General features: G+C 35.7%; 4 protein-coding genes across 4 annotated transcripts; 1 reads left to right on the top strand and 3 right to left on the bottom strand.

Moving 5' to 3' along the window:
• Nucleotides 1-3,223: 3,223 nt before the first annotated feature.
• LOC102620646 (calcium-binding allergen Bet v 3-like) lies at nucleotides 3,224-4,191 on the bottom strand. Its single transcript, NM_001320068.1, is given in 1 exon segment — nucleotides 3,224-4,191. A coding segment is annotated over 1 exon segment (624 nt). The 5' UTR covers nucleotides 3,898-4,191; the 3' UTR covers nucleotides 3,224-3,273.
• Nucleotides 4,192-5,159: 968 nt separating this feature from the next.
• On the top strand, nucleotides 5,160-6,890 carry LOC102620922 (unknown protein 1). The gene is made up of 2 exons (XM_006481198.4): nucleotides 5,160-5,328; nucleotides 5,769-6,890. The coding sequence occupies exon 2, from the start codon at nucleotides 5,801-5,803 to the stop codon at nucleotides 6,503-6,505; it is 705 nt and encodes a 234-aa protein (XP_006481261.1). The 5' UTR covers nucleotides 5,160-5,328; nucleotides 5,769-5,800; the 3' UTR covers nucleotides 6,506-6,890.
• Nucleotides 6,891-7,652: 762 nt separating this feature from the next.
• On the bottom strand, nucleotides 7,653-8,270 carry LOC107177461 (uncharacterized). The gene has a single exon (XM_015531246.2). It carries the CDS (start codon nucleotides 8,268-8,270, stop codon nucleotides 7,653-7,655), a length of 618 nt encoding a protein of 205 aa, XP_015386732.2.
• Nucleotides 8,271-9,532: 1,262 nt separating this feature from the next.
• Nucleotides 9,533-10,177, bottom strand: LOC102621402 (hypothetical protein). The gene has a single exon (XM_006481200.3). It carries the CDS (start codon nucleotides 10,175-10,177, stop codon nucleotides 9,533-9,535), a length of 645 nt encoding a protein of 214 aa, XP_006481263.1.
• Between the last annotated feature and the right edge of the window lie 3,496 nt (nucleotides 10,178-13,673).

Here is a 13,673-nt window from a genome sequence, read left to right on the forward strand (position 1 = left end):
AGCCGTTATTGACTTTCTGCACACTGTCGGATCACCGTTAGCTAGATGTCGGATCGCCGTTTGACTGGTCAATATGACCGTTGGGCTGATTTTTCAAATTGTCGGATCGCCGTTATCTAGATGTCGGATCGCCGTTTAGGTCCAGAGGCTACTGGTTGATATCGGCGAGCCGTTTATCACACATGTCGGTTCGCCGTTAATGTCCAGAGACTACCCTTCAGTTCTGGTTGATATCGGCGAGCCGTTTTATCAACATATCGGATCGCCGTTTAGGTCCAGAGGCTACTGGTTGATATCGGCGAGCCGTTTATCACAAATGTCGGTGTGCCATTTTCGTCCAGAGGCTAATCTCCATTTCTGCTTGAAATCGGCGAGCCGTTTACTACAGATGTCGGATCGCCGTTTTCCACAAAAACTGCTGCAGTGAACTATTTTGCAAGATGACTGTTTTGTCTCCAAATCTTTATAAAAATACTTTATGAAACTTGTCAAAATAGATGAAAATTATGTTGAGCTTTTAAAACAATTAATCAATCTTAATCATGTTTGTTATCATCAAAATCAATAAGGAATAATTTATGTCAACACTTTTGTGTTATCAACTGTTGCTCGAACCACTGGAGTTGGAATCACCTTCCTTTCTCTTACTAGACCTGCGTTCACCAAAAACAGATCAGAGACGCCGGTGGTTTTGCCGGCGTAAACCCTCCGATGCCTAAGTTAGCACAAGGTGTTTACGGGAAAACAGTACAATTTGGATTCAAGAAGTTTGTTCGAAATTTGTAAGAAAATGGCCTGGTTGCAATTTGGCAGCGTTTTCCCCTCTTTTCCTTTTCCCTTTCTTCATCCATTTCTTCTTCTTTTATAGCCATTGTCCCACGTTTTCGTTTACCTTTCATCCCTCCTTTTTTGGGTAGTGGCGGCCCCTCATGGGACTCTAACTGCTACATTATGGGCAAACGCAAGGCCCCGCGTTTCCCGTAACGGTTCTGGGAAAAGCGCAACTACCGTGATTCTGTGGGATCGTGTTCCCGCTTTTTTGGGAGATGGGTGTTGGCTCGGCATATAACCCTGGTCGGTGTATTTCTCCGGTTGGCACTCGTCTCTGGTCGGCTCGTGTTTGTCCCCGCATTCTGTTCGTACCACTTGGCTGAGGTGATCCAGGCCGGTGCTGAAATAGTAGCATAGCCGACCTGGTGCTTTTATTTACTTAACAGTAGTTACATCTGATCCATTTCAGCTAATTAACTGCTCATATAAATAAGATTGAATTCATTTTTTCGCTTAATGGATTGACTTTGTAAATATCTTTAACAATTTAGTAGAATTAATAAGTAGGGAGAAATAATTTTTTTATTAAAAAAATTATATTCAATTCATTGACATTACCAATCAAGAGCCCATAATTATGAGCTCAATCGATACAATTATAGCATGAAAAATGATATGCATTCAGCCGTTGTTGGACCTCGCTAAGGTCAGTTTTCGAAAGGAGACGTTGATCTTGATTGCCTACTCGTACTACATTATATATTTAATATTTTCTTACTTTATAGTGTCTATTTTGAGGGTTTAGGGACTGTTTTTTTTCCCATTCTCTTAAATGTTTTTATTTTATTTTATTTTAATAATAATTTCCCTTGGTTTCTAGGTTTATTCTAAAAACAATTCCACTAAGGGTGCGTTTGGGATTGAAGTTGGGTATTGTAACTTAAAAGTTACAACACTAAAATGTTTAGTAAACAGCAACTGTTGTATTTTAAAAGTTGTTTTGACATGATTTTTCACTTATATAATATAAAATTTATTATATATTTAATAATTTTATCAAAATTATTATTTAAAATTTATAGTTACTACATATTATTAACTTTTGTTTCATAATTACATTTTTTTTCCACAACATCTTTAGTTTTAAAGGTACAACATCTTAATCCCAAATAGAACCCAAGACAAATTTTTTAGGTAACTTTAAAATTAATTCAAACTTTTAAGGGCTATTAAAAATATTTCTAACTGTTAATTTGGTTGCTCTTTGTGGTAGGGTTGGGATTGGTGGGGGTGCATGTCATTGCTCTTGGAGCATATATAACTCATGCATTTGTTGAGCATGCCTTGAAAATCTACGTCATGATAATTGGGTGGAAATGGGTGGAAGGGTTTGTAGGTCTCGTGGCAGGGGAGATATAATAAATTTCTTTCAATGTGTTCGTTAACTTCGAAATTTGCAGACACGTAAGGGTCTCATAGACGTTGTTAATAGGCTTTAATTTTCGGTTTACTAAAGAGAGCAGAAATAAGCCTGTTAAATTCTAGACTTTGAAAAATAAACAAGTTGGAACTTACAATGGGAAATTGTCAAAACTCAAAAATTAAGTTAAACTCCGGGTCGTCCGCAAGGGCGTGGTCGAGTTGATGACAGCATTAAATTTGTAGGGATAATAAGAGAAAAAAATAAATATTTATTTAAATTTTATCCATTTTCTTACTTTAAAAAAAATAAAAGAAAATGAATAATGCTAAGTATAGAGAAGCACGAGAAAAACGAGAGAATTTTGTCTTCTCTTTCTACCCACTCACTCTCTCTCTCTCTCTCAACTTTTTTTTACTTTATTTCTCTCGTCGTTCTCTTCACCAAGCATTTTCCAAAGAAAAGTTAAAGGCTGCGTCCTCATCTATCATCAGCTAGTGGAAACTCTTTCAGGCATATATCAACTTTCGATGATTTATTGTACTGGGGACTCTCTTTAAGACTTTAAACAAAGAAAAGAATCAATCGCTTTTCGATTTGGCTGGTTTAACTTCTTGTTCACATGTTTCTTCTTTGGTGGGCGAAACCGTTCTTTTTGGAAAAAAGCCAATACCAATTTAATTCTATATATCATTATTATTTCATGACTTGCACATGTGCCAATCACGCATAAAAAAACATGAAAAAAGCAATATTGAGGTGGATTCTCTTGGTTCATTAATTGAATTGATAATAGTATTTCAGTGAAATTGTTTATGGACGTACAGTATAAGCTTTTCAAACTCTGAGTGCTATTGAATTTTTTTTTTAAAAAAAAAAACTCTCGAGTGCAATTGTAAATTTGAGTTGTAACGTTACTTCGATTCTATTTACCCAGAGATGATATCGATGATAAAATTAACTAGCCAAGAACAAGAAATTAAACAAGGAACCAAAAAAAAAAAAAAAGACACAAACGTACACATACATTCATGAAACGACGATGGCATTAAAAGTTGAAAATTTGAAAGATAAAAGATAGATCAAGAACTTCGAACAAGAACGCTCTGCATCATGTTCTTGAATTCGAAGAAGTCAACGCGGCCATCATGGTTGCGGTCAACGGAGCCAATCATCTGCTGAACTCTGGCAATTTCATTGCCTTCGGTCAAGCCTAGCTTCCCCAAAACCACTTGCAACTCGTGTGCAGAAATGAATCCGTCTCCGTCCTCATCAAACACCTTAAACGCCTCCGACAAGTCGGCCTCCTCCTGCGACAGTACCTTCTTGTTCCCCTCGTCAGCATCAGTTGTCGTGGTTGATGTCAGATCATTTAATGGAAAAAAAGTTTCATCTAAAGATTCATGCAAGGATACAAAATCTTCAAAGTCAAGGCCGTCATTGCCGGGTTTGACGTGGGAGGCGATGGTGGATTCTAGCTCCGAGAGGTCGGTTTCGAGTCCGAGAAGGTTGAGTGCCTGGTGAAGCTCCTTGACGGTGATCATCCCGTCGCCGTTTTTGTCAAACATGTCGAATACGCGGCGGAGACGGAGTGTGTTGAGGCTGGGGCAACGTAATCGGAAGGAGCTGGAAGATGATGGCCTCCTGCTCCAGCGGCGCTTTTCTGTAGGAGTTGCCCCGGGGCCTGCTGCTGCAGCTACTTCCATTGTGTTTTTAAACGAAGGACGTAGTTGCAGGCAGTTGATGATCCCCGAGAGACAGAAGAAGAAGAAGAATGAACGAGCTTTTTGGGAGTATGGGGAAGAAGAAGGGTTAACAGGTTTACACAAATATGGAAAAAATTTCAAGTTTCATTGACTATAATATGTGGGATGATACGCGTTCGGCGGCGTTAAGGCTGTATATTGGGGGATTTGGGCAATTGCAGTCCATGTGGGATGTCACTTGTGACCATTTCTTTTTTCTTCCAATTGTTGGGCTTCGTTCCACTCGTTCTCCTTTGAATTTTGCCCTTAGCAGTAGGTATTTATTAGGTGAATGGACCAACCCGTTAAATTTTTATGCAGAATTGTCTAAATTTAGGCTCCATCAATTTATTATTATTATTATTTTAAAAAGTTAGTTGTGAATAATAGTGTTTACGAAAAAAAAAAAACTTTATTAATACATAATCATTCATAGGTACAAGTGTTTTTGTTTTTTGTTTTTAAATACAGATACGCCGTTAATCCGTACAGCTTAATAAAATTATTTTTTAATACATTATAAAATTATGTTGTTTAATAATATTAAAATTTGACTCTATTAAGCCGTACAAGTTAAAAGAATGCTGGCATAAAAAAAAATTAAAGAAACCCACACTAAAAAAAACTAATAAAATACAAAATCTGAAGATATTATATATTGTAAATCACAATTACTTTTTATCGCAATTGCAATGGATAAATGCCGCCGGTTGGCTGCTTAGAAGTATTATTTTTCAAAATATTCTTTTCTTAACTACTAAAAGTGTGGATAATAGAAATAGGTTGATTTTTTTAAATTAACCCTATTTCTATTACATTTTCTAAAATTTCCCTTTTTAAAAGAAATAGAAATACCCCAAAAAGAAAACGCATAGCGCAAGCGTCTTCGAATATATATATTTTAAAGGGGTCTTAGAATATTTGATTGAAGGTCCGTAGTCCATACGCGCTAATTAATAAGAAAATGGAAAAAGAAAATGCGCGTTGAGAAAGAAAAATGAAAAAGAAAATGGAGAGTGCAGAAAGTTGGAAATTAGAACGTGTGCCATCTGTCTATTGGCTAACGTTAGTGATGCCACGTTCTGAAGTTCAATTCCGGATCCACGTGGGATTCAGTCAACAAATGTGGACGCGTGACCGACAATGGGCCCAAGTTGTCCAAGTGGAAATGGTGAGATCCGAATCATCTCTATCGGGAATCGGATCTTGGGGCGCGAGGGCAGCGTATAGGGCGCAAGCAAAGCTAAAGACAGAGAGAGTAAATGAAATTCACATTCACTCCACTTTTAACACTTTCAGTTCCCGAAAAGAAGGGAAAAAAATCGAAGTGCTAACTCACCAGTTGTGTTTTCTTTTGCCGCGGCTGCTGGCTTTCTTCAACCTCCTTCTCAGGTAACTTATTCTTCAATCTCTATTCCTCTTTGCATTTTCTTCTTTTGTATTTCGTCCGTTTTATCTAAAATTGAAACTGTTTGGCTCCCTCTGTTTCCTGGATCTACGGTTAGATGCTTCATTTTGTAATAAAAATACCATTTTTTTATTAGGCTTCTTTGATTGTAGGTTCCTTTAAGAGCCTCGTGCATCATTATTCTGGTTAATGTTTTTGGCCCAACGCATTTGTAATTATATGTTTCTCGATTTTGGTTTTGTTTCGGATTTTTTGTTTTTGGTTCTGTTGTCTTTTAATTCTAGAATAGTTGATATTTCAATGTGAATGGTGTTTAAGTTCAATTAGAAACGAGTTTTGAATTTGGGTGCTGTTAGTTAGGGTTTTATTCTTGTTCCCCCAAAAGTTCGATTTTGGGATGTTAATTTGTTCCCATTTTCGACAGCTATTTCGCCTGCTGTTTTAATTATTTGTGTTATGGACTCTGGAGCTTGTGCGGATCAATCAAATCAGTGCCAAGGTTTGTCTCGAAATTTTTCTGAGAAATTGGATGAAGTTAGAAATAAGGAGGCTGCTGTTGATTCATCCACTATGGCTGGTGAGGCAGCTCCTCAGGGACCAATAACTCCTGTTCTGAAGAGAGAGGTAGTTGATGTTCCCTTTGATTGTGATTCACCACTCACTGAGGCCACCAAAGTTTCTTTGTTTGTGGTGGAAACTATTACGAAAGAGGACCAAGTTGCTTCTGTCAATGATGGCAGTCCTCGAACACCCAAGGATGTTGTTTTCGACCCTTTTGCACCCGGGCCTGATCACTTGGCGATGGCTCCTCTTTGTAAGAAATATGTTTGCCAAATGAAAACTAGTGCTGCACGTCGCCTGAATTTTGATTCTTCTCTCAAGTTAATGGAAGATAGTACTGATGTAGATGATATGGAATCAATTTCGGATGAGGAGATGTTTGAATCTGTGTATAATAATCTTTTGGAAGCCATTGTTTCAAAGCAGGCTGAGGATCTCCTCACTGAAATTTCAAACGTTGAATGGGATCCTGATTCTTGCAAGACACCTCCAACAACTCAACTGAGTGGAATTGCTGAAACCTGCCCTGGTGCTCCAATGAAGCCCTCAGCAAAATCAAGGAAGATTGATTTGGATTTATGCAGGAAGCTTGAGTTCTGATGGTGTTGAGGTTTGATGCAGATAGTATGACATAGCACCCATAGCTAATTTTTGCACTAGTGCATCATGTTGTAGTTTTGAAGCCCTAACTTTTGTTCCTCTAAGTCATTACTGTGTGGCACTGAGAGAATTTATTTTAGGGGAATCTGACCTAGATTAAAGTGTATTATTAGCATTGTATAGTATTGTTGACATTAATCTTATTTGGAAGTTGGCAAGTGTCCCTTTCGTTTCAACGATTGTAACAAGTATTACTTCCTTGATTCTTTTGTATCATGTATTGTTTGCACTGTGGCTTCTGTCTTATCTGTTTGCAGAAGTCTGCAAGATGCATTAGTATGATTGGAGTACCAAACTTATATAGAATGTAATTTTATCTATTAAATGGTGGATTCTCCATTTGTGCAATGCAATCTGTCCAAGAGTTTGCAATGTCAAATCCGCTTTTGTCTGGGTCTGAAATTGTTATGGATTAATTCTGCATTGGCAAAACTTAATGTGGAAACTTCCATAGTGGCTCGTATTGTATGTAGGAAAGCCTAGATCAAGATTTTGGGTAGTGACAGGGTCTGCTGATTTTCTTTCAAAAAGCTAATGGCGATATCATGAAGGGAGCAAGCAGTATGCTCTTGATTCACGTCTGAGGCATTGTGTAGAATAGAAATTTCCCAGATGATGACAGAGGCAATGGCTATTTGGTTGAACGGTGGGTGGGGAGTAGATTGGTGAGTTAGCTGTTGTATAATTGTGTAAGCATATTCAAGAAGGCAGTTACTTAACTGATTTGTTCTTGTATTATTATTATTATTATAATATACTTTTCACAGGTCTGATATACCAGACTAGTAAAAGATTTGCGCTTGTTCTCAGGCCATAATTTGCAAATGGACGCGCCATTTTGGGCAGAACCACAGATTCAATCTAATGATGAATAAGAGTATTTTCTTCCTGTAAACAAGATAAGAATGGGAATAACGAATATCGTAACTAAGCGTTTTTATACATCTACTCTCTTCTCTTCTAATAAACTCTTATACATCAAACTTTATATAAAAGATAACTGAGTTTCACGCCAGCATCTAAGCAAGAATATTAAACCGACAAACTTGCATCTGAAGCAACGGGAAGAGTCTCCGATGCCTGCAAATCAAAACCTAGCCTTGTTCTTACACTTTTGACTCTGAATCTTGAAGGCAAGAACAGAAAAGGTGAACTGGCACTCAGAAGTAGCAACTATGTGCTTTTTAAAAATCCCCAGCAAGTTGACCCTGCCCGGAATCCTCGTATGCGTCTCCATTACTAGTTCCCCATCCAACACATCTCTGATCAAAGCACTTAGATTGGATGCCACCTCATCCACCTGAAGTGTCAGCCGGCTGGGCAGAACAGCAGAGCCCCTAGCCGGTATCAGTCCCGGATCAATATCAACATCCCCAACCTGTTTACCTTGGTACAGAAGCAAACTCTTGCCAGAGCCATGCTTGAAGCTGGCACGGTTCCGGTTCTTAACAAGAATCTGAAGATCAAGTGTGAGGTTGAGTTGAATATCAACGGCTGGGAAAGTCACACGCGGAGCGAACCCATCAATCTTTGCTGATTGAAGCTCAGTTATAGGCTGTTTCGTTTTGAAAACAGTCAATGCCAGGATCAAGATTATGATGAAAAACGCCAACAGCAACAGTATAGCTACCCCAGTTGCAATAAGGCAACACCGGCGTCTCCTTCGGCGGAGGAGCAAGACTTGCTCCTCATCATGTTCTGTCATTGCTTTTCGGATGATCATTTGAGAGAATTGTAAGGGAGTTTGTTTCGTCTGAGTCTTTTAGATAAGATGAGAGTTGGAGTTAACAGGTGGGAGTGGAGCATAGAAAAAGCAAAATTGATTTATGTGGTGTGGTGAGGTGAGGTGGTAGGGAGTTGAATGCGTTAAATGCAATCAACCGTCCACATGATCTTACCACAAACGACGCTTTCCTGCATCTTATGGCTTTAATTAGCCAGCTAATTTTTCGCTCAAATAAGGATTTGTTTCCCGTTGTACAGTAACTATAATGATATGTGATCAATTAGTAATTCAATCGTAGATTTTTTTAAATGAAATTTGTATCAAGAGGAATAAAGTGGTTACTACTTGCAAAAGGGAAAGTACTTTGGAATTTGGACTTGCATATAACTCCAAATCGGACAAAACAAATCAACCCAAATTATACGATTTATAGTGACCAAATTATCGAGTAATCGAATAGATTTGTCACCTTATTGGAGTCGTCTTATTATAAAGACCGTAGCATTTATAATTACAAGTCTAGAAAAGTATTTTTTTGGAAGGTGGAAATAGGGCTTGGTTGTATCTTTGTTGACAAATGTGGGCGATAAAGAAAGATACAGTTGAGTTCAATAAGAGAAAAAGAAAATGAGGAGCATGGAGACACAAGGAGTCCAATGCCATCTACATGCGCCATAAATTGACTTTGTTGGTGTGAACATTACTCTGCTTCTGCCCCAAAATATCTTGATAAAACTGTAAACCTAACCCACGCGGCCGCGCCTTAACGATTGCAAATGCATATCACTCAGAAACCGGAGATTCCACGGAACACACACAGCTCATGATGAAGCGACAAATTGGGTAAATACCCATATATATATATTTTTTGGAATAATGTGTTGTTACTTAATTGACCGGAGCTGCTGCACTAGAAAATTTGTCAAACTTCTAATTCCAGCCGGCTCTAAGTACTAACCCATTAATGAATCTTTGCCAACCAACAACCATACCCGTTGGAAAACAAATCAATTTCGCACACAGCCCATTAATAACAAAATTGAAAATAGTCAAGGGTTCATTTCAATTTCCTATCCCAAAAACGTAGAAAAAAGGAAAAGCACATAACAAAAATTTTAGTGATTAATTACATACAGAACCGTGTAATTTCCTATTATAATCATCATCAGACAAACTACTATTACAAACATAAGGCAACAACAGACAAATAACATCGAGATCCATACAGCAGTAAAAATGAATTAAATTTTGGCCTTAGTCTTGCAATCCTGATCGCTGACCGTTCTGTTACCAAGAAACACAGTAAAATGGCAAGTAGAGGTGGCAGAGACCGAAATCTTGATACCCACAATATTAACTTTCCCAGAAACCTTGGCCATAGTACTCATCGGCATCGAACCGGCCGTAGCATCAGAAAACAACTGGGGATTCGAGAGAAACCGATTGGCCAAAATGGTCACTGTCATATTCAACGCAGTCGTTTTATCCGCCGATATCTTGGCTACCGGAATCGGTACTACACCCACGGTGTCACCCCTGTACATGATATCAGCGTTGCCCTTCTTCAACTTCATGCTGACCTTATTGGGGTTTTTAATGCCCACGTTCACGTCTAAGGTGATGTTGAGATTGACTCTCATTCTCGCCGAGTCTAAAGCGATCGAAACGTCTTGGACGGTGATTGAATTTATTGTCGTCTTGGGATCCTTGGCTTTGAACACCGTTAACGCTAGGATCACGATGAGTAATACTATCGCGACTATGCTTACTAAAATACCGATACAGATGTTTCTTTTCCGATGGCTTCGTCCACTCTTCGGAGGCTTTGGTTTATCTGCTTGACCGGCGGCGGCGGAGGGGGCAATCGGAGCTTCTTCGGGGTCCATTGTTTTCTCTTCCTCCGCCAACTGCTGCAACTTTCTTTGATTCTTTCTGTGTGTTTCTCTTTATGGAGAAATTGGGTTTCCAAAACGATGGGTAATATTGTCGATATTATATAGTTGTTTTTCGCTAATATTTTATTTATGATTACTGAGTCACGTTGAAATTATTTCAAAGTATTTTATTACTCATAGTCATTTGTTGACCAAAGAGTTTGGGGTACTGTTAAGCGTCTATTCTATTCACTATTATTGTTACTTTTACTACCACTTACTTTTTTTTTAATTAAATTATTTATCTATCATCAATATTCAAAATAAAAACCTACTTCTAAATATTAAAAAAAATATATGCAGACTAAATTTACGAGATATTTTGTTTAAAAAAATAAAAATCTCTATACATGAGATTAGGTTTAAAGTGTTCTATTAAGATTATTTTCTTATCTGAACACTCCTTATCTTGTACAGATTTTGTGTCATCTATCTTTTAGTGTTAGTGTATGATTATGATTTAGGTTTTTTTTTTAATTTATTAACCACCAATCACATTAATAGAATTTACTTAAAATAATATCAGATCAGGAGATGATCATGATCCCTTAGCTCTACAGCCAAGGCCGTAGCAAGATAAGCAATTAATTAGTAATTAATACGAATTAATTAACGGAATAAATTTATAATTAAGCATCCACCGGGCTTCAGATGCGCCTGAAGTAATGGAATGCATTATCTCTAAAACAGCAGTGATTTGTTGGCATGAGAGGGAGGACGGCCCCGGAGCTTGCGTGCGAGTTCTTGAAAGGAAATAATGATAAATATCTTTTTCACTCGATTTTATACTTAAAAGCGTCCAGATTCTATTGGATAAAAGAGAATCGATTATTGATCTAATTCGTAATGCTGAAATAATTTATATAATTATAGATATTTATATTCCCTTTCGTAGTTGGCGGGTCTTCATCGAATTCTTGAGTGATTTGATTCAGCATTGGCAGACTAAGGGAACTGTCGCGTTCAAACGTAAATATGGAAATTAAACCAAAGTTAATTAAATAAGTGTGTTTGAGAAATAAACGAGTACCTGAGAAGAAACAACACGGCCTTTACGCTTTCCATTTAGAATCTTCTTTGAGTGACAATGCAACAGAGGGCAAGACTGGCATTCAGTCAATGAATGAAAATAAAATAATTTCTCGCAAAAACAGTCACAAATTTTGAAAAGAGAGGAACCACGCGGTGTACATTTGTCTATAATAATTTGCAAATTATTTATATAAAAAAATAAAAATCCGCAAATTTGAAAAGATAGCAACCACGGAGTTTGAATGATAGAATTATTAAAGATATAAAAGAATTTAAAAAAAATTAATGAAATCTTAGAAAATTATATATAGTTGCTCTTTTAACTCAAAATTATAAAAGTTAAAAGTTATTTGCATAAAAATTAAGAAAAAAAATTTAAATGAGTTGATAGGATTTCTTTATTTTTATTTTTAACTTTAAAAATTTTAAAAGATAAGGATAGGTAGGTTAAACTCTAACTAATTTGTTAGCCTTCATCATTTTATGTCCTTCATGATTTGAAAACTACTCAGTCAAGTCTTTATAGACTATCTAACCATAAATATCTTTTAATAAAAATTGTTATAGATTAAATGAAGGAATGTAAAATTATTTTTGATTTTTGAGTAATTATAGAATCTTAAAAGTTTTATTCTAAATAATGTGGCATATGAGGTATTATTTAATGACTCGTCGAGAATTATTTATAAAATTTAAGTGAATTAATTATAATTATCTGATCATTCAAAATAATAAACGATGCCTCATTTAAAATGAATTTTTGAGATAAATATTTACTACGCTTAATTTTAAAATGAAAATTTTAAGTTATAATATATGTGCATAAACAAACTCATTTTCCTTTCATTTAGAGCAGATTGTTTTGACTTTGTCAAGGACATTATTAAGCATTAAATGAGAAATCCATTCTCACGGATATAGAGGGCACATACATCCGCCCACGGCCCACCCTCATTAAAATTTGGAAAGTCTTTTGGGAAGTCAAAACTCTGTGGGCTTAAAACCCAAACTCTCAACGTAGTTAGGTGACGTGGCATGTGGGCTACCACTCAAGGCCCGGTGGCCTACACTCATTTATACTAAATTCAGCCCCCCGCTTTAAAGGGGAAAAACATGAAAATAAAGAAATTATTTTCTTTTGAAAGTTAAAAAATCATTAATTCATTATAATTTATAAAGGTCAAAGAATGGTTGCCCTCGCCTGACCTTCTAGAACCCGGGGACCGGGTTTGCCGCCGAGTCTTGGCCCAGCGGGATAAATCTTCTGTCTCTTACGTTGTTTTGTTTAATTGTTTTGTTTTTGTTTTTTCACCAACACACACGTGATTTTTTGAAATTTCATCGCATCACGCGTCGAAATTTGAAAGATGCTGATGCAGGGCAAGAAAATGATGAAATTCTATTTAGATATTATAGTTGCATTTGTTTGCTTATTTAAAGATTTATTATAAGTTATATCTTATTTGAGTTGTATTCTTAATTTAAGTATGAGTCTTATTAAAATTAAGTTTTCTAATTAAATTAAGATAAATTGTAGTCAATATAATAAAAGTGTATTTTTAGCTTTTAAAAGTAAATCTTGATTATTTGTTATTGATTTATTTTTTAAAATAAACTTTATATTTGAATTTAATAACATTTTTATTTTTCGAAACTTTATATAAATTTTTGAATTTAGTTAATTATCAGCACTTTGTGGAACTAATAAGTCTTAACCCCCTAAATTTAGTGGTTTTTTTTCAAATCAATGTGATTTACACCATTCATTTATTTCAGTATTCTCTATAATCAATGGAATATTTGAATATTAAACTAACTTATAGGCTTAAAATATTTTTTTGAATCAACGTGAATTTAAATCGTTCGCTTATTCTAGTATTTTTTAAAATCAACGAAATTTTATAACATTAAACTTTCACTGCATTAGATATGATCTCGTTTTCCACCAAAATCAAGGGACAATTGTATTTTGTTTGAGTTGTGTTAGATTTTTTTAATTGAGTATAGGTTAATTTTAATTATTTTTCATGAAATGACAATCTTAACAATATCTCTGAATCATTATGAGTGTCAACTTATTTTTATTTTTCTTAAAAAAAATATCATAAACGTGCCTCTATTTTTCTCTTATCCTTTGAAAAAAAAATGGGGATAAATTGAAATAATCTAAAATTAATCCATCAGAGTAATATAAGTATCATTCAACATGTAATGACATGATTTAGACACTGTTTGATATTGAGGTTGACCAATTGTTATAGCACTAAAGTATTTAGTAAATACTAATTATTTTTATTTAAAAATTAATTTGATTTGATCTACTACTTTTATGACGAAAAATCTATAATATTTTTTTGACAAAATTATATTTATCATTCACTATCAACTTTTCTTTAATAATTATAATTTTTTCTCC

Source organism: Citrus sinensis, chromosome 6, assembly GCF_022201045.2.
Source record: "Citrus sinensis cultivar Valencia sweet orange chromosome 6, DVS_A1.0, whole genome shotgun sequence".
Lineage (NCBI taxonomy): Eukaryota > Viridiplantae > Streptophyta > Magnoliopsida > Sapindales > Rutaceae > Citrus > Citrus sinensis.